Source organism: Podarcis tiliguerta, assembly GCF_965153285.1.
Source record: "Podarcis tiliguerta genome assembly, chromosome: 4".
NCBI classification, from domain to species: domain Eukaryota; kingdom Metazoa; phylum Chordata; class Lepidosauria; order Squamata; family Lacertidae; genus Podarcis; species Podarcis tiliguerta.
In genome coordinates this window covers 63,807,380-63,828,495 of record NC_139537.1, presented here as the reverse complement: position 1 = coordinate 63,828,495, position 21,116 = coordinate 63,807,380, and the positions used below count along the sequence as shown (strand labels likewise).

The 21,116-nt window shown below is 42.9% G+C and overlaps 2 protein-coding genes across 3 annotated transcripts in view; both read right to left on the bottom strand.

The window, feature by feature from the left end:
- The window catches only part of ACE2 (angiotensin converting enzyme 2), a 174,988-nt gene that overhangs the window by 24,745 nt on the left and 129,127 nt on the right, over nucleotides 1-21,116 (bottom strand). The gene's annotated exons all lie outside the window — the stretch shown is intronic.
- On the bottom strand, nucleotides 1,883-18,170 carry CLTRN (collectrin, amino acid transport regulator). 2 transcript variants are annotated; one of them, XM_083439091.1, is made up of 8 exons: nucleotides 18,070-18,170; nucleotides 15,106-15,345; nucleotides 14,642-14,725; nucleotides 13,716-13,774; nucleotides 10,398-10,483; nucleotides 7,593-7,706; nucleotides 5,976-6,170; nucleotides 1,883-3,400 (listed from the first exon to the last, which is right to left on the bottom strand). In XM_083439091.1, the coding sequence occupies exons 3-8, from the start codon at nucleotides 14,706-14,708 to the stop codon at nucleotides 3,241-3,243; spliced, it is 681 nt and encodes a 226-aa protein (XP_083295217.1). In that variant the 5' UTR covers nucleotides 14,709-14,725; nucleotides 15,106-15,345; nucleotides 18,070-18,170; the 3' UTR covers nucleotides 1,883-3,240. The 2 variants fall into 2 exon arrangements, with proteins under 2 accessions (XP_083295217.1, XP_083295216.1); XM_083439090.1 differs by lacking the exon at nucleotides 18,070-18,170 and having other exon boundaries at nucleotides 14,642-14,902; nucleotides 15,106-15,895.

The window sequence follows — 21,116 nt, the reverse complement described above, 5'->3', positions numbered from 1 at the left end:
AAATCTTACTACAAAGCTACTCAGCTGGCAATTTAAAAATGTAAATTACCAATTAACTTCTGGAGCTGAAAGGGTATTCTCTGTGTTAAAATCTGTTAACCTCTTTCCTTTAAAACTGCAAAGAATTAGGCTTGTATCAAGCATCTCAGCTCTTCTTTGTTCCCGAATATGTGCTAACAACCTTATCTCTTTTCAGCCTGGTGTCTCTGTGATGCATCAATTGTCTGTCTGCCTCCTGGACAGAAAATCAGGAAAGCTCTGTTTGCTCATTCCAGTGCTGCAACCTGTTTCCTGGAAATGTATGGGATATAAATGTTGAGATTTTTCGGTGAGCGGTTGTAGCATCACCGTGATCTTTAAAAGAAATTGTCTCTTAATAAGACAAGGGTCATGTCTGACTCAAGGGCTTTGTGGGTGCTTCATTTGCTTGTACCGATTTTTGCCAAGTAAGGCAGAACAGTCATTTTGCTTACAATAATACCATCAGTAGAACATGAGACAATCTCAAGGTTGTCTGTTCAAGCCCCGCATTGGGCAAAATGTGGATTCCTGCATTGCAGGGGGTTAGACTAGATTGCCCTCACGGTCCCTTCCATCTCTACAATTCTATGAGTCTACGATTCTTATTTTAGGCCGCAGCTCACTAATGGGCCCACTCACATGTTAGAGACCAACGGCTGAAGACCAAATGGATTCTTTATGGTTTTAAAGCTGTAATCTAAGAGTCAATCAATGTGGTGTCCTCCAGATGGTGTTGGACTACAACTCCCATCAACCAACACAAGTGGTCAGGAAAGACAAGGAGCTGTAGTCCACCACTATCTAGAGGGAACCACCCATGTGCTGTTCTGTGGAAATGTTCTATGGAAGCCCAACTGAAGTCAATGGTCCTCTGAGTAGACGTACATAGAATTGTGCTGTAAGGCTACTGTTGTAAGCAAATCAATTTGGAGATCCCACTGAAATCCATAGGATTTACGGTATGGTGGCCGTTTATATCTGGAGGACAAGTATGGCACCTTGACCTAGACTCATATGATTTCCCCCAAGTCCAAGTCTTGCTTGACTGTCAAGAATCTGCCTACATCCTATGACAAAGAATGAGAGGCAGGGGTAGGGAAGGGGATGTGCATTTGCAGAGTTAGACCCAGAACACTTCATCCAGTAACAATCTAAATATTTCTGCCCTGCAAGACTTGGACCAGAAGTCATCCTAGAATTTATGAGAGTTCTGCAATGGCAGGTGGCTATCATTCACACCTCCTGTGGAAGATAAGAAAGGCACTGGGCAGATTCTGATTCTGAGCCCAGTCAGGACAAGAAAGCAACTTTTCTTTGACCCACAGCATGTGCCCAAGGCAGGTCTATTTCCACATGATGAATAACTTAGTCCAAGAAAAACAGCACTGTATTTGTGTTCAGTGGTACTTCTGTGCCTTTCACTAGTTAATGCTGCCTTTCTAATAAGAGTGAACCAAATGTTTTTGATTTCAGAAATACTTAAAGGCTTGGATGAGAGTAACATCTCCACTGCCTTAACTCCTGAATACGCCCAGGCCTAATTTAACATGTTACCTTTGGTATGGTGGCCGTTTCTCCATGTATGTAGAAAGGAAAGTGCAGAGACACCCAAATATTAGCGAACTCCTGTTTGTGGATACCCAGTATCCCTTCTCTGCTTGAGTAGAGTGTTGGCAGCTACTAGAATTAGACAGATAGAGCAATGTCTCATCTTGCCTATCCGAGAAAGACATCCCATAACAGTTCTGAGAGTAAGAAACGTGCAAGGTCACTGGTTCATGACAGAACCCCCGCAATGAAACTCTCGTGTAGTGATATCCATACCTGCTTTCCAGTTCTTGAACTCAAAAGACTGAGATGCTTTCAGCAATAGTGTATTTTATTGTCTAAAAAAGTACACCACAGCTTGTATGGAAAAGACATACACCCCCTTGCTCAATGGGGTTTACAGCTGGAAAAGACAGTAAGCACAGTTTGTATGAAGGGGCAGAGATGCATGCAAGTTGAGAAGGACGCATGTACAGGCCTGCTATTGAGCATGCTTCCTCCCTCTGAACATCAGTACATGCACTATTGTTGCTTCCTCTTGCTCCCTGCGGTTCAACCTATGAGCTCCTCTTAATCGTCTTCCCTCTGTTCAACCTCTGAGTGTTAGCCCAGAGGTGGTCATAACAGTTACACCAAACTATGCACATCTATTGGCAGCAGTGATGGAGCAGGAAGCTAGTCCCCCCCCCCCCCCCGACACATATTTACTTCTTAAAGCCCTGCAGAAATCTTCAAAAGCCGTTCCACAAGAGATCATGAACTTGCTTCAAAGGCACAATGACAGCGACAAGAGCACAACATGTCTCTGAAAAGTGATCATCCGTAAACCCCTAAGGGCAGCAAATGTTCCTTTCTCACCCATTTCCCCAATCCTCTGTTCTCATGGGCCTCAATGAAGCGCACATGTTGGTTAATATATTGGATCAAAGCAATTCACTCTTTCCCCTCACTCGGAAAGTAAAAAGCAAAGGGAAACTAAACATTTAAATACTAGTAACAAGTCAGGATGCTTGAAGAATTTGATTTTGGTGATCTGAACCTCCCTCATTAATGTATAGAGATCCTTACGCAGTTATTCTTCGGCTTTCACACTTCTCTGCATCTTGTGATGTCGCTTTTGGCTCAAAACATACAAAAATGCATTTTTAAATGCTACACAGGGGTCCTGTGAGAAATCCAAATGGTTGTTCCTGGATCCCAGAAATACACATTTTGAAATGTGTTCTTGGAAGAATAATTTTGTAGAAATATGTTCAAAAATATTTAAATTTTTAAAAGTGCAGGCATTTGATTTTCCTTTTTCTTTTAATTGAATGTGGGATGGAACAAGCTTATGGATTAAATATGCAAAAGTTATAAGGAGCAGGAATGGAGTGATCCATCTATCCCTACTAATACTGTTCCTGCTGCGAAATGGCCTTTGTCCTCAAATCTCTGATAGGTCCAAAGAACATTAAGCATTGGGAGTCAGATTTGCTCTTTCCATGAACCTTTCGATGAGAACTGAATTTGGGTGTGTATGTATGAACACGCTTATAAAAGGAATCGCCAAATGAAAACAAGGCAAAGTACACAAGTTTTTTCTCTTCTTGTTCTCCGATAATCATCATTAATTGCTAGATAAAACGAGGGCAGAGTCCCAAGGAAGGGCACGAGAGAAACCGAGACGGTTCATAAGGGCGTGAACCGCTCGTCATCTGCTGCTGCATAGACTCCATTAATACGGCCAGCTTTTAAATCCAAGCTATCGCAGGGGATTCCATTTTCCATTGTTGCGGTTGCTTCACATTTATCTTCTAAACCTTCTGTTTCTTCAGGTGCCTTATTACGTCTGAAAAGAGTAGAGGAGAAAGTTATTGTCCTCGAGAAGCATGACTTGGGAAACAGAATTTCAACGTACCTAAACCCATTTTAGTACAGTGGATTGGTAGCATCTGGGCTGCAGTGCAGCCAGATAACAGGCGAGCCTAGAGTGTTACTGGCTGTGTGAGCAAGCCCTCTTCCCACACCCCCAAAAGATGCAAAGCCCACCCCGCTGACAAATGCGGGTCTTCAGTCTGCCCTGTGAGGGCTGCACAGGCGAAAGGCATACTCCTTGTGCTTTTTCTTTACCAATGCAATTTGACGCAGCTCTTGGCTAAAGGCAATCTTAGGAGATCTCTGAGTAAGTGTGGTGTAATCCAGCAGCAAGACATCGTCTGTGTTTAAGATAGCCTTCGCCAGCTCAATCCAGCATGCTGGAAGGCACCAGGTTGGCAAATACTGTTTTAACACCTGAGATTCTAGCACATTCATCAACCTCTCATTATCAACAAAAATGAACTTCATTTACAGTTAGAAATTTCCCTACAGCTTCTGTCACAACCAGTTTTTTCATCTGTTTATTCTGCCTTTCACACTACTTATTTTCTAGATGACCCCACCTCTGATATAATTGCGATAAAAGCAATGACTGTCCTACCAAAATTTCCCTGTTTTTTTTCCATCTTGACTAGAAGGAACAGCTTAGCAATCTCTTCTTGGGTCATTTCCAGATTGATTTCTGACCTTGCCGACCACTGATTCACAGGGAATGACCCTCCCCTGCCATATATGATGAAGCATCAGCTGCTATGGGGAGATAACAGACTCAAAGGTCAGCCACAGCATTTCTTCAGCTCCATAATACATGCGGGAACAAGCTCAGTCAGGACTTGCATATCAGCAATACTCACTGCCATAAAAGTATATAGTTCTGCTGCAAATCCTTGGGTGGTGAGCTTTGCTAAAAATAAATGGAAAGTGCTTTCCTTGATTGCAACATGGATCTTCCACAACCTCATCTTCAGAGGCCTTGTTCACATGGCCCTAAGCCATTCACCCATTGAGGCCACATTCACATTCCCTGTAGTCTTCTGTGCGGTGTCAGGTGGGCATCTATGGAGTAAGGTGGACCCACAACGAAACTGGTTCCAAATTGTAACACCTTGAACTTGGCCTGGTAACAGATTGGCAGCCAGTGCAGATCTCTGTGCAGAGATGTTGCATGTTGACAAGGTCGCACACCTGTCAGCAGCTGTGCTGTAGCATCCTTCACTAACTGTAGACTTTGGGTCAGGCACATGGGAAGCCTCACATAAGAGAGCAGAGACTTAAATCCAACCCTGAAGTCACCAATGCCTGAGCTACTCCCTGTCTAGGAAGTTGTCATACCATTTGCTGCTGGTAAAAGATGCTTCTAGCCTCGGAGGCTGCCTGGGCCTCCCGTGACAAAGCTGGATCTAGAATCACTACCAGACTGCATACCTGCTCCTTCAGGGGAGGTGCAACCCCATTCAGGGCAGGCAATGGACCAATTGATCAGACACTGGAACCACTTGCCTGCAATGCCGCCTCCTTGCCATTATTCACGCTTGGCTTATTTTCTCTCATCCATCCCACCACTGCATCCAGGCACTGATTCAGTATGGCCTCTCTTGAATCACTGTACTCATACCTTGCTCCAAATCTCCCAGCAACTTCATATGGATATGAAATAGCACTGGGGATAAAATAACACCCTGTGGCACCCTAGAACTTAGCTGCCAGGGGCCAGGTATTGAAAGTTGCAGGGAGATCAAGAAGCAGGAGCAAGGCTGCACTCCCCTGCCCCCAAATAGAAACTGGTAGTTAAATATGACTTTTCTCTTTTTGTTATGAATTTGGCCGACAAATTTGACCAGCCTCCTCCCGTATATCTTGCTCTCCAGCTCAGATCGGTGATCCAATTCTGTGTCCCACCACCTTCAAAGGAATAGCTGGTTTGTACATGGGAGAGCTCTTCTCCATTATGGTACCTAGGCTATGGAACCCACTGCCTCAGTGTGGAGAGCCAGTGTTGTGTAGTGGTTAAGAGCAGTAGACTCGTAATCTGGTGAACCGGGTTCGTGTCCCCGCTCCTCCACATGCAGCTGCTGGGTGACCTTGGGCTAGTCACACTTCTTTGAAGTCTCTCAGCCCCACTCACCTCACAGAGTGTTTGTTGTGGGGGAGGAAGGGAAATGAGAATGTTAGCTGCTTTGAGACTCCTTCGGGTAGTGATAAAGCGGGATATCAAATCCAAACTCTTCTCAGTAGATCTGGCTGACCCCCTGCCTCACAGTATTCAAGTGCTAAGTGCTCAATGAAACTGTTTTCTCCTGGCGTGTTTATGATGTGACTAGTTCGTGAATGTATTGTTCTCCTTTGACTTTTTGGGGAAATCCACAAATTTGGAAGTTCTGTTTTTGAATTTTTAAAAACTGACCTCTTTGTTTCTGAATTATTGCTGTTAGGTCCCTTGAAGTCTCGGTGAAGGGATGGACAGACATTTTAAGCAACCGCTCCCTCCCAAAACCTACAGTTCCCTTAAAAGCCAACGCAAAAACATAAAAACATGCAGCGTTCACCTTTTGCGTTGATGGATTCCGGATATTATAAGGTAAGCAATTCCAACCGTAATGATGCAAAGGACAACACCAAACACAATCAGCCACGTCGGCACAGAGCCTTCAACTGGTGGTGCTAAAGTGGACGAGATTTGCAGAAACTGCAGCGCATCATCATTCAGTAAAAAGGCACTGTTGATTCGGTTTTTGTTCTTCCTTAAAAAGAGATACGAAGTAGAACGTCTTGTTCATTTCCCCCTTTCATTAATTGTTTGTTTTCACATTATAAATGTTGGCGACTGCACAAATAGTGATGCATTTTATAACAACTGTTATACACGTAAACGTTTTGGGCAAGATCCAACGTTATGCCACTGGATGGGATGGGATTTCCCCTTCCTCTCCTCTTCACTTCAGCCCTTCAGTCTGCTTTGGGCTGCTGTGGTGCCGTACAAAAGGAGCGGTGCTTGAATTGCAAGGACCTTGTCCTTCTTATCAAACCACACGTTGGGTTCTTACTGGTTCTACAATGTTCTGGGAGACCATAGCTTGGTTAAAATTGGGGCGTGGAGCTTGTGTATTTCATTAAAACCCTATTCTCTCCCCCCCACCCTGAATTCAGCACTGGGCAGCATTTTTATTAGTTCTTAGCTGTCCTTTAGCAATAGGGACTGATGGTACCATAACAAACAGTTCAACAACATCTCCTATCATGATGGCCAACATTTCTAAGTCCAAGGTGCTAGAACTGCATGCCGCGGATGAAGAAAGAGACTTACGGTAAATCTGCTTATGCAGAGTGTAAATGCTTCGAAGAGCAGCCAAAACAAAGTGCATTCCACTATTCTTACCATGGTCCAACAAATCAGTAATCTCCTCCCCGCCCCAGACACACACAATTGCAGTGAAGTTGGTTTTGAGTTTCTCTGTAGAAAACAGTTTAATCTGCTCATAAGCTTAAAAGTTAATCTTTCTCGAAGAATGCAGTCTCATTCATTGCCACATTTGCTTTTATTCAAACCAGAGGCAATACACTTCTAAAAGATAACATGATTAAAAAACAACAACCTAAGTTCAACAGCAAGTTAAAAACACCTATAACAACTATTTTCCACTGAAACCTTCCTGGATTCCCCATTTACAGGCACTATCATTAACAAATTCCTAACATACAATGGAGGTACTAAATGGACTATTCTTCTCCCCTCAAATAAGCTCTCACTTCCCAGTTTAAATGTGATTATTTTAAAAAATGAGGAAGTGAGAGAAAAGTACATTTCCACTGTGCTTTATAAAAGCAGAAAGCAATTCTTACAATGATACAAATGAAAGGGATATACTGTATATATAGCTCAAAGTGATTTAAAGCATTGATAACAGGAAATTTATGTGAAAAAATAAGTCTTGGGCATGGAGTCAGAGAACATAGGTTTAAAACCCTGTTCTAGTTATGAAGACCACTGTGTAGATTTGAACACAGCACTCTCTTGGAATCTAGCCTACAAGACTGAATTACTGGAGAGCTATAAATGCAACTCTAAGTAATTCTGACCAGCAATGCAATCCAAATGCTTACTAACAGATAATATGTTTGGTTAGAATAACATTGTGAGAAGATATAAATGGCTGATGCAGTACCTTATGGCAGCTTCCACATCAGTCCTAGGAATAGTTGCGTTTGTGGATGAATCTGTGACAACAAACCAAAATGATACCCGATCTGTTACGTTGCAGAGCAATACGTTGGAAATTCTGTGAATAGTTTAGGACAAAGAAGAAGAAGAAGAAGAAGAAGAAGAAGAAGAAGAAGAAGAAGAAGAAGAAGGGGATTATCAACAAACGGAATAATGACAACCAAGTCCTAAGTAGTCAAAAGACAGGGGGCAGGTTCAAGATTATCTGGAAATCAAGCCCCTTCATTAAGGAGGTGCTCTTCTTTATTATTATCAGTGGCGTAGCGTGGGGGGTGCAGGGGGGGCCGGCTGCACCGGGCGCAACATCTGGGGGTTAGGGTTAGGGGGCACAAATCCACGGGTTAGGGGGCGCAAATCCACGGGTTAGGGGGCGCAAATTACTTGCCTTGCCCCGGGTGCTGACAACCCACGCTACGCCACTGATTATTATGTCCCCAATTCAAGATGTGGTATGGAAAACAGGATATGGAGCATTGAGAGAAGACCAGTCGCACAGTGGACTCTGAAAAGCAATGATTGCCCATTGAGCCAAATCTTTTAGGTTGCTGTCTCATCGTTCTTCCTTACAACTTAGGCCTGTTTATCGAGCATTCACCCCAATTTGCTTGTGGGGCATTTATACATCTTCCTATTAATCATTTGTTCACCCCACACTTTTCGGAGCATTTCCCCATTACTTTCCTGACTGCAAAAAGCCCATTACAAAAATGCTTGTGTTAGAGTGTCAAAGCACTTTATCTGAGCAAACCTGCATTTCTGGTATGTACTTCATTGCCTCACAGAAATTAGTCCAAGCCTGTAAGCAAATGGAATAGGCAGCTGGTAGCCTGAAGGCTCTGAGGGCTTCCCATCTGTCTCTCATGATAGCTGATCCCATACTTCTTTTCCCCTCTAGCAATAAAAGCACTTTTGTTGCTTTTGCCCATCCATGTGGTCAAAGCTGGAAAATGGAAGCCAGCAGCTGAGGTTCTGCCACCACCTCTGCTGCTCACACTAGAAAGGAGGGGCTTTAAAAAGTCCAACCCACTTTTTGGCTAGTGCAGGAGATAATCAGTGTGTAGAGCCAATGTTGGTGGCCCTTCTGACCTTGATCCATCCGCAACATGGCTCTTTTTTTTAAAAAAAAAAGTCTCCTGAGGTAAAAAAAACGACACAGGATTTTACCTCTGTTCAACGGTGACATCTTCTGGCTGCTTAACAGCACTGTAACACTATTTCTGTTACTTATTACTGATGTTTTATTTTATATATTACATGTTAAGTTACAGATTTAATAACGTGTTATGGTATTTCGGTTGCATCTGCTGGTAGTTTTATCAATGGAATTAGTGTGGAGTCATCCATCATGATACATACAAAAATTAAGGCATATTTACCACCACCACTGCTACTACTTATTGGTATACTATAAAATACAGCATTAAAACAAATTAAAATCACAACTGGAGGAGGTTTCTCTCTCACACACACACACAGTGTAGGCGAGAAAGACCTTTCTTTCAGCGGTGGGAGGCTGACAAAGAGAAGAAACAGGACCAGCCTGACAATGAGGCAGAGTGAAGCAGCTGCCTCAGGCGGCAGATGCTGAGGTGCAGGGAGGGGACAGAACTGTGAATGCCATGTGACCTGCCCTGTCCTCCCTATGCTAGCCTGATACCCTCAAGTGCAGTGGAAGATACTGTCCTTTCACCAGTATTAGAGTAAGATTCAACTACCAGTCAAATTGGCTTCTTGGGAGAAGGTGCCATCTTGTCCTTTGCTTCAGGCAGCAAAATGTCTTGAGCCACCCGACATTGGTGGGTGCCGACTCCAACCTCTATGGAGGAAGAGAATGAAGGCTTCCTTCTCATATTAGCAGGGGGACACAAACCTGCAGTGAGAGGGGGCAACAGGGCAGACTTTTGTCCCCTATGGAAAATTCTGTAGTTCCGGCACTGGTCTGGACTCAACCCAGTTGCACTCAAGGATTTAACATAACTCATCTGAATGAAAGTAAGTGTTCTTACTTATTGGTTGTTCTAACTTCCCCGACACACTAAGAATCTGTTTAGCATTTTAAACAAGTCACAGATTATGGAAACTGAAGTAACAAACCCCTCACAAAGGCTACAGTAAGTTTTAACATAGAATGATCAACGCCTAGTGTGTTGTCCTTTAGGAATTGCACAAATAATTTGACAGGTCTGTTAAGTAAGACACAAAGTATGGTTAAATCACCGCTGGGGGGAAAGGTGTTTGTCAAAATGTTATTATTTCTTAATATGGATGTGCAAAATTTGCATTTACATTGGGACTGTTTCTGCTTGCTTCAGCAAAAAGCAAATATGCTTATAAACAAATGTAAACCTGTTCAGAATATCTGATGCAGGAGAGCCTCCTTCAAGCTAGATAGTGATGACAAAGAGATAAAACAAAAGGAGCTGCTGCTATTCTTCTTCCAGTTTCCAGGAAACAAGCTTTCCCCTTCTGGGCTGGGATCCAACAGTTACTTTAGGCATGTTCAACTGAATGTTTAGTTGACTGGACCACTTGGGATTGCTGGCTCCTTTTTTGGAACAGCAGGGCCTTGGGCTTTATCCCAGATTACTTTAGCAAGTCCTCTGTGTTTCAAGTCTTGTGCTCTGCATCATTCTGGAGTGTGGGTGCTCTGAATTGCATCTGGCTGGGCCTGGTGGGAGTTTTAACCCAAAGCATCTCAAGGGCAGCAGGTTGGGGAAGGCTGACTGACAGGAAAATCAGGCATACTCACTGGGTGGTTTCTTGGCTGAAATATCTTCTCATGGCAAAAGCCACCATTGCTTTAAATAGGTATTCTTCATTAGTATCCCAAGTATACTGTAAAAACACACAAACACACACACACTGTTATGGATAGTGAGGCAGAGGGAGAAGATTTTATTGCTTTTCAGCTAACATGCTCATGAGGAACTCAGACTAGGTAACTACAACGTGCTGTGTATTTATTAGTTAAATTAGTTAAGTTTGTATCTGGCCTTCCTATCAAAAGCTGCTCTTATTACAAAGATAAAATCTGGAAACTTTAGCCAGCAGTTGCCTGTCACTTGTACATGAGAACTGTTTAAAGAGCTGATGGTTATGTTCCAGGCACAATTCCAAGTGCCCTTTTGGCCTACAAAGTCCTTAGCAAAGAAGAATAAGCAGTCAGGCTTGGTTTGAAGACATGCAGCAGAGGTGGAACATGTAGTTTGATCCTGAATCCCGTGATCACAGCTACATATTCTATTCTATTCTTCTAATATGGAAACTGGGCCACGGCTGCGGGGAGAGGGAGCAGACAACAACTGTTAAGGGTCTGGATTTGGCCAGGATATCACCAGTTGCCAATCTCTACTATGAAAAGAACAAGAAAGAGCAAAACAGTGAATGCAAAAATGATTTATGTTTGAACATGTTACCTAGAAATCATCAAAGCATCCACATTTAATTGTGCAATAATTCAGATTAGTTCATTTGTAATTAAATGCAGTTTGAACTTAATGTATCTTTATATCCAATGTAATTTTTTATCCCGGTTAAAAATTCTCTTCCTTGTCTCTTTAGTTAGGAAGAATGATTTGTAATTTCCCAGAATTTCAAAATATTCCTTTTGTGTTCCAGTAAAGTAGGTTAGATGCAGTAGACGAATGTACCCATAGCTATGAATGCTGATTCACTAGACATACAAAAGGGTTGCACATCTAGTGAATTGGTATTTTAATGAATTTCTCATCCTTAAATACAATATAACACAAATAAAATATTTCACAATGATTATATCACTGTTCTAGGTATTTAAATCTAGGTGGGGGGGGCATCAAATTTTGACCGCACTCCCTGCCCTCACATGACAAAGTAGCACTCTTGCAACCCACTTGGTATGAAAATTTGGACCACCCTGTCTTAGTGGCTTTCAGTACCATCAACCATGGTATTCTTCTGGAGCAGCTGTCTAAGTTAGGGATGGGTGGCACTACTTTGCAGTAGTTCTGGTCCTATTTGGATGGTCATTTCCAAAGGGTGATGCTTGGGGAGTGTTCTTAAGCCCCATGGAGCCTTCAGTGTGGAGTTCCTCAGGGCTCAATTTTATCCCCCATGTTGTTTAACATCTACATGAAACTGCTGAGTGGGGCCATCCAGAGTTGGGGGGTATGCTGATGGCACACAGCTCTACTTCTCCTTTACATCTGCAGGTGAGGCAGTGGATGTGATGGACCATTGCCTTGCCCCAGCAATGGACTGGATGACAGCCAACAAACTCAATCTAATAAGACCGAGGCACTGTTAGTGGGTGGTTCCCTAGACTGGATGGATGGGAAGTTGCCTGCTATTGCTGGGGTTACACTCCCTTTGAAGGAGCAGGTACATCGCTTGGGGGTATTCCTGGGTCCTTTGCTGTGCCTTCCATCAGCTTTGGCATGCGGCCCATGCCTAACTTTGGCAGTCTATGCTCTGGTAACCTCTAGGCTGGATTACTGCAATGCATTATACATAGGGCTGCCTCTGAAGTCAGATCGGAAACTTCAGCTGGAGCAGAATTCAGCAGCCAGGTTGCTCACTGAGGGAAAATGCTTTGAACCTATTACACTCATCCTGGTTGCCAATTAGTTTCTGGGCCCAATTCAACGTGCTGGTTTTGACCTATAAAGCCTTAAATGGCTAAGGACCACAATACCTCAAGGAGCACCTCTCCTCATATAAACTATTATTCTACAACCTTTTACATGTGTTTGTTGGGGGGGGAATGTTATAGTTTTGTTCTTGTTCTGTTTATTTGTACTTTTATTCTGAGATCCAGCACCAAGGGCCTTCTGGCGCTTCCCTCCCTGCAAGAAGTGAAGCTACAAGGCCTTCTTGGTAGTGGCGCCCACCCTGTGGAACTGGGAAATTTCAAGGAATTATTTCAAGGAAATAAACAACTACAGTCATACCTCGGGTTACAGACACTTCAGGTTGCGTTTTTTCGGGTTGCGGACCACCAAAACCTGGAAGTACCGGAACGGGTTACTTCCGGGTTTCGGCAGTCGCGCATGCACAGAAGCGCTAAATTGCTCTTTGCACATGCACAGAAGCGCCGAATCGCAACCCGCGCATGCGCACACGCAGGTTGCGAACGCTGCGGGTTGCGAGTGTGAATCCCGCAGGGATCACGTTCGCAACCCAAGTGTCCACTGCATCTGACTTTTAGAAGACATCTGAAGGCAGCCCTGTTTAGGGAAGTTTTAAATGTTTGATGTTGCTGCTTTTTTATTATTGTTATTGGTGTTCTGTTGGGAGCCGCCCAGAGTGGCTGCGGAAACCCAGCCAGATGGGCGGGGTATAAATCATAAATCATTCTTATTCTTATGATGTATTTTTATCTTGTGAACCTCCCTGAGATCTTTGGATGAAGGGCAGTATATAAATGTTAATGCTGTTAATGTTAATAAAAACAACTGGTATAGCTGACAGAGCTGCCTTGGTAGATTCAGAAGCATTGGGGCTTGTAGAGGGCCTGGTGAGGCTTCATATACAGGTTTGTCTTACAGAAGACAGCTGGTTATCCTTTCAAGTGGCACCATATGGTATACATGCAACTGAAGAAAAGCCGTTGTTTCCTTCTGTAGAAGAGATGTCTGAAGCAGCTAGAAGCTGACACAAAATACACTTACTCCAACAAAGAGAGTTACATGACCACAGTATTTGATAACATTCATTTAATCCTTCAGTAGTCTCGACTGATGCAGCTGACAACCAAAATAAAGATTCAAGTAGGGTTTGACAGCCTCATAAACTGTGTGTTTCATACTAAGCGTAAGTACTTGAAATAGTTTAGAAAAGAATGACAGTCTGGAAGTCTGCTGTGGAAAGTGTGTTTGTTTTTAAAATGGCTGAAAAGCATTGTATCTCCTCAAGCAGCGTTGTTCAGATCTCAAAGAAGGGGAAAAAAACAATTTGTCAGAAAATTTACTGGATGGATAATTTCATAACTTTCATAGGCAAGCTTATATCTCTTTTACGACACAGTTAACACTAATTGGCCTCTTGTAAAACTTTCACCAGAAAAAGTGGATGTAAATATTTCACTTACTGCATTATCTCCTAGAGCTCTTTTGATACTAATCCTCACTTTGAAAGCATTCTCTGCATCTGTTACAAAGGAAAGGGATAAAGTAAAATGTACGTTCATGCACGTATAAATGAAGCTTTGTTATTCATTTGTGTTCTTCAGTGCATCAGAGCATTATTATTATCATTATTGCTCATATTCTGATTTTATCTCCTCCTTGTATTTTTATGTTGTAGTTCTATAGGTTGGCGTTAATTTATATTATTATCCCTGTTATGTTGAGCAAAAATACCCATAGCTGTCAACTTTTCCCTTTTTTAAAGGGAAATTTCCTTATTCCGAATAGGATTCCTCGCAAGAAAAGGGAAAAGTTGACAGCTATGAAAATACCCCACCCTTATATCGCAATGTGATGAAGGGCAGTTCAGAGATATTTCAAATAAATATGTTCTGAATGTATTTCAGGAAATAGAGCCCCCCCCCCAATACAATTACTGTACTTGGAACGTTCTACTGATGTCGGGGGGCGGGGATTTCCAGATAACTTTGCTTAGGATTCAGACGTAAAAGAGGAAAATCTGTACATGTGAATGCCACCCACCCACCAACAAATTGTGGAGAAATCATGGACCACTTATACAGATTTGTCATTATTTTTCGGAGACCTGCCAACCAGTGTTGAACGATTGGTGACAAAGAGGATATTATTGGAAAGGTTCTGTGAATTGCCCCATCAGGATTCTCAGAGTTATTTTAACCCTAATAAAGGCTCTCCCGATTGCAAGGCAACCCAGTATCATTTCGTATTCAGAAATGGCTCTTCAGAAATCAGTCCCACTTCTAAGGCTTACTTCGAAGTATACATAGAACTACAGCCCTGGGTTTTCAATGTGCCAGATCGTCAAAACGACAGCGACTGAAGGTTAAGACATAAAATGGAATCTTACCTGGTTTGCAAAACTCAGGATATGCAACAGCAACCCAGGCAGATGCAAGCAGCAATCCCCCTAACATCCTTCCAGACTTGGAAACTTCAGGGAAAAACAAAAAAGACTGTAATGCAGTCTTAAACTTCCAATGACCCAGGATTAAAGCATCAGCAGAACTAGGAAATGATGAAGTAGAAAGTTTAATAATTAACCCCCTTTATCTTAGCAAAAACAGTTGGGGAAGCATCCGTTTTCATCCTTTTATCTCTTTAGGTGCACCTGAATAAAGCAGGTAAGAAGTATTTTATTTTCTTTCTCATAACATTTCATATAATAAATATCCAAACAGCTGAACATTTTGTCCTCTCAGTCATAAACACCACAAACACACACCACCTTATTTAAATGCTGGGTTTTTTAATCTGTTTTAGTGAATTTGTACTATACTGCCACATATGATCATAAATTGTGAAGGAAGTTACCTGCCAAAAGAATATGTCACGTAGACAAATAGCCTTGGATGGAAGTAAACGAAACAACCGGGAAGCAACACACTTGTCTAGAGAACTGTACTCTTCGACCTCTCATCTTGTCCCCAGCTAAATGGCCATACAAAACTTTCGCCCTGATTTTATGTTTGTTAGTTGTAAATATTTTTCAAAGGGTTTTGGATTGTTGTTGGCATTCTTCAGCATTCCACTGCGGTGACATAACAGGACCTCCTGGAGACCACGGGATGTGAGAGGGAGAGAAAAACAATCCGTTTTGCATTGTAAAACTTGACAATTCAGCAGTCTGTAGGAGCACAGGTGGTGAACCTGTGGCCTCAAGATGCTGTGAACTGAAATTCTTACCATCCCTGGTCACTAGTCACGCTGTCTGGGAGGGATTAATGGAAGCTGGAGTCCATAATCTTTTGGAGGGCAACATGTTCCTTTTGCCTGCTGGATGTCATCTGCTGCTTCAGAAGAAGCAGAAAGTATGTCTGCTTTAGAATATTGATGATCTCAGTCCCAAGCTGTGCATTACAGTAAAGGCTACCTGAACAGTCATTTTTATGTGAGGACATATCAAGGGGAAAGATGCTGTCTGCCAGCTCCATTTGAACCTGTGGCTACTGTACTCAGTCAGATGCACACAATCACCAACAGGGCACACACAACCAGCTGGCTGGAGGGCCCTAAGACTTAATGGCTTTCAAAGGCGTGACTTTCAATTACACCATGTGACCGCAGTATCTCAAGGACCACCTCTCCCTACGCTAACAGACTCAGACTCTGTGATCGTCATCTGAGGCCCTTCTTTGTGTGCCTCCTCCGCCCGAGAGGTCCGGAGGGTGTCAAGATGACAACAGGCCTTTTCTGAAGTGGCTCCCCATTTGTGGAATGCTCTCCCCAGGTAGACTCGCCTGGTGCCTTCGTTACCTATCTTTAGGTGCCAGGCAAAAACATTCTTCTTCTCTCAGGCATTTGGCAAATCAAACAATCTATGGCCGTGTAAACTGTGTGTGTGGAGGGTGTTATTGCTTTGTTTGTTCTTATGTTATGTACGTTGGTATTTTTTATAAACTGTAACCTGCCGTGTGATCCTTGGAGGAAGGATGGTATACAAATTAAACAAACAAACAAACAAATAATACAAACAATAATTTATGTATTAATTCTGGAAAGTGCTTGAAACTCATGTGTGTATGAGTTCTTTGGCTCTGTCTAGCTGGCCTTATGTGTAGTTGTATGGGGGGGAAACACCAAGTTCCAAGGAAATCACTGGGACTTCTCTGTAATGCAAAATTGTGTGTGCCTAGCATCATCTTGGGTAGCAATTACAGACTAATTAACATATACTTGGAATTCTACTCTTTGAAAGCTTGGAGCATTTATTGTTTACGCCAACGCTTGTAGCATATATACCAAAATAACCTTGAGCTGAGGCTCAAGTTTACTTGCTTTTGTTTTGCATGGTGAAACTATCTCTGGAACAGTATTGCTGGAATTTTTTTAACCATTCTTGTCACTCTCCCTTTCCTGCTTCGTGTACTGTTGGCATCTATCTGTATTGAGAGTCAAACGGCTGTGTTTGCAGCACTGAAGTGACCTCCCCTTGGCACAAGCCTGGACAGTGTGAATGGAGGTCCTGGGCTGCCCAGACAACAAGAGCCCCCTCTCAACCTCAATGATGTGGTGTAAAGGAAATTAGAGCAATCCGTTTGGCACCAACTTGCCTGCAGGAGTTGCTGGAAGGAGGTGCATTCCAACCATATTAGGGATCTGTTCTGGAATTGTGTAGGGTTTACTCCTTAGCTTTTTCTTTTTCCGAAGATATCCCACAAGGCAGTGGAGGTTTAAGATCAGAGTTTTCCTTCTTCTAAATGGGCTACCTACCCACACTGATGAGCCTCATCTGCCCCTCACTTCCTTCTATAATGCAGAAACCACCTTCTTGACCATTGGAGCCACTATTGGCCACATCCGCTCAATCTGCTAGAACCTGTCTTCCCATGCAGGAGAAGACCCTTACTCACTGAGGGTTTGAGACCCACCAGCTACCCTCACCTGGTTTAGGCAGCCAGTCAAAGCCATTCCTGGGGTGTGGCTGCTGCCCCATGCTGACAGCTTCTAGGAGCTACAAGTGAGAGCTGAGTGCAGGGTGGCAACCCAGTCAGATGGGTGGGATATAAATAAAATCATCATCATCAAATAGGACGTCCCTATTTTCATTGGAGAAATGTTGGAGGGTATGTAAATGTACATTCTACAGTGCGGTATAATGAAGCAGTAGTTTAATGTTTTGGTTTTGGAGCTGAAGCCTCACGTACGTGCTCATCACTCAGTGACTCCAACATCAAGGCATGAATTGCACGTGTGAAATAGCCGCTGCAGATCAAACACTGCAGACAACTCACATCTCTGTACTCTTCAATGGTGGCCACATTCACTTGTAAGTCATCCAGTAATCAAACAGGGAGCCCCAGATCATGATTCAGCACAGGAGGTGAATAGATTTACTCACCACTTCCTTCTGTGCAGAATAATCAGCTAGATGTGTGAAGGAGCATTAGAATGAGTTTCTCCTAACCATTTGCCCTAAGGTCACCAGACACTAGTTATGTGAAATTAGGGGCTTCTGGAGATGATGCCAGGCAAAATGGCAATTTAACAATGTTCTTAAAACACACACACAACTTGATCAGTTTCACAGTATTAAGAAGGGTGGAGTGCTCATCCAACACTGGTAAAAACAATGTCAATAGTTTTCCGAGATTTGTAGTTGTTGACTTCTCCCCCCCTCTCCCATCACCAAAGTAAACATGTTGCGGCTAGCAGCTAATCTCAGGATTAGCTGAACTTTGGGTTTCCGGGCTTCACAGCTTATAACTGAAGAAAAGCTTTGTTCCGGAACTCCACTCTAAAAAAGTTGAGTTGCTTTTAATCCATCTTTATACCCACCAGCTTCCATGATAAATTGTATAGGCGGTGCAATTTCCTTTTCACTCACTCCTTACAGCTTCCTAACCAGGTAGTAAATGTTGTTGATTGCATCTGAGTTGCAGCTGCTCTCTAATAAATATAATGAGATTTGGTAGGACATGAAACATTCTGTTTAATATTATTATGCTTTAAAACCCAAAACAGCAACAAGTGTTGTGGTTACTCATGCGGCCTGCTTCGGATGTCAGTGCAGGACAGGCTACTGCAAAGTAAATGATCACAGTTTATTTACACCTAGCAGGGGCTCATCCACACTGTGTTTGCAGCTGTTTGCGTAGTTCACATGACATTACTCTCAAACAACAACAATCTTGATGCTTTCCCCAAGCAAAATCAGGTTTACCAGATATGGAGATAATCTGATTGGGGAAACTGCGACAACAGAACATTTGTTTCAGTAGTTTTGGGTGGGTAGATCAGTTGTCAGACATTCTGTTTCCATGCCTCCTACTTCCTCAATGCTTTCATTTCTTTCCTGGCTGTGCTTATAACTGTTTCCTGTGGCTCCTGAACTACATTTCCCCCCTCAGATCCCTCAGATTTGAACAAGGCAGAAAACTGCACTAGCAAACCACATTAAGAATTCCTACACCAGATACTGCATTATACAGTACTGCACAGCACAGCAAGTTAATCTGAAAAGCGTGCACTGAGAAAACACAATTGCTTTTCATCTCCAGCTGTGCTGCTAACTATTCCTAGCACCCCTGAACTGAGCATTTCCCTCCTATTGATACCTCAGATTTGTACAAAACCAGAAACCTACACAAGCAAACTAATAGTGCACTTTTCTGGTTTTGTGCAAATCTGAGGGGCCACAGACCCGACCTTCTGGGAGAAGCATCTCTGAAATATACTGGGATGGTGAGGCGGGGAGACAGCAAGAAGGCCAGGGCAGTTCAGGCACACCAGCAGGAGTCAATCTGGTATTGCTGCCTGAACACCCAAACTGAGTCGAAACAGCTGCTGCACCACTTATGCCAGAGATAGGGAACCTGTGGTCTGCCAAATATTGTCACACTTCAGTCCCCATCAATCCCAGTGAGCATGGGCAATGGATGGAGATGACAGCAGCTGGAACCCACCAACTTTCGGGGGGGGGCACAGGTTTTCCCTTGCTGGCTTATGCCAAGTTGGTTAGTTTTTCTCTTTAAATGACCTCATGCCTCTTTATTCTCTTCATCTTTATTTAGCTGTAAGGGACCCAAAAGGAGAAATAAGGACAACGTGGCAAAAACTCTTCTTTCTTTAGTTCCCTTTAAATGCCCAGGACAGTCAAAATTTTACTAGACGTTCATAGAAGTTAATTAATAGCTATGCACAGACCTCCAACTCTGTCAAATTCTGGGGGAGTTAATCACTACTGTTTTGCACTAAAAATTAACTTCCCTTGGCCAAGTATGTAAATATATTACTGTCCTGGAAGATTTTGGAAGACTTGTCTGGTAATTGCTTGACCCTTCCTAGTAAACTGAAAAGACAAGACAGTTGCAGCCAATTTCAAATGTGAAAAGAGATATATGATCCTTGATTGTGATTCTATCTTGTCTCCCATGCTATGAAACTGCTAGGCGCAGATAGCCAGGCTTATGAGGGGAAGCACTGCCAGTTTTCTTGCCATCTGAATCAGGAGAGGCAGTAGATGTACTGTGGGCAGTGACAGACTGAACAAGGGCCAATAAACTATGACTGAACCCTGATAAGCTGAAGGTACTAGGGACACATACTGTCCAGGAAACAGAAAGACAGCCAGATTTGGTATGTGTAGCACCCCTGCTGAAGGAGCAGCTACATAGCATGGGGTTTCTCCTTGGTTCACTGTTGTTGTTGGAGGTTCTGGTGATTGTGGTAGCAAAGAGCATCTCTTCCCAGCTATGGCCCTTCAAAGAACAAGACAACTTGCTATCAGTTACCTGGGTTCTGATGAACTCATTCGGATTATTACAGTCTGCCTACGTGGGGCTGCACTCAAAAACAAACTGGAAACTACAACTAATGCAGAATGTGTCTGCCAAGTTATTAAGTAGGGCAGTGATATATGACCTGGTATCTCTGACCCTAAAAGTTCTGCATTGGCTGTCTCTGTACTACTGGGTTTCAAGGTGTTGGCAACTGTTTGTAGAGCCCTAAAAGACTCAAGGTCCAAATATCTGCAGGATTGCCTCCTCCTTAAAATTGGGGGTGATGAGAGAGGCAGAGTGGTGACGCAGAGGCAGAGGACTCTGCTTCAGATGCCTGCCAGGATTCATGGTGAGAAAGGCCTTCTCTGTGGTGGAAACACAGCTTTGGAATGATCTTACCCTAGATTTTTTATTTATCTAGACATTTACTTTGACAATGAGATGTTTAATCCTTAGTAGGAGTTGGTGTTTTGATCACTGACGATTAGCAGTCCTAACAAAGTCTACTCAGAAGTCATATTGAATTGAAGACAAATGGGGTTAGAATTATTATTTTATTTTTAGCTTGTGTATGTTTTTATTCATTTTCAATGTATTTTGCCTTACTGCTTCTTGTATATGACCCTGAGCTCCTTTGGATTCATAAATACCATAAATAAATTAATATTGCCAGTTGGAAGTGGTTTAGAACACCCCTGTAACACAGTTCTTTCGGATTATATCTCTTTTGCATGTTGGGGGTTAGTTATTTATTCTTTATTTACTCCCATTTTAATTCTACCCTTCCTCCTATGAGCTCAAGGCAGTATGCTTGGTTCTCCCATCCACCCTGTGAAGTAGGTTCGGCTGAGACATAGTGATTCGTCCAAGATCATGCAGTGAGTTTCATGGCACTGTGGGGATTTAAGGCTGAAAGAGTAGCATAAAACAACCTTGTAACGTTGCCCATTGTTTATATCCCCACAATGCAGGTTGGGAGGTCAGGTTAAGAAAATAGCATTCAACAACCCTGTAGTTTTGTCTATGCTACCATAGCCCTGTTGTAACTGGGGAGATAACCACTGACAAGAGTGTGTCTTTGAACAGGAGGCAACAACATAGCGC

What these genes read in the sequence shown, in the direction of transcription:
- CLTRN (XM_083439091.1), bottom strand. Translation starts at nt 14,708, where the DNA reads ATGTTAGGGGGATTGCTGCTTGCATCTGCCTGGGTTGCTGTTGCATAT. An exon ending in TCCTGAGTTTTGCAAACCAG is followed by an intron (nt 13,775 to 14,641) that starts GTAAGATTCCAT and finishes CCTTTGTAACAG; the next exon opens with ATGCAGAGAATGCTTTCAAA. An exon ending in GATGTGGAAGCTGCCATAAG is followed by an intron (nt 6,171 to 7,592) that starts GTACTGCATCAG and finishes TCTCTTTTTAAG; the next exon opens with GAAGAACAAAAACCGAATCA.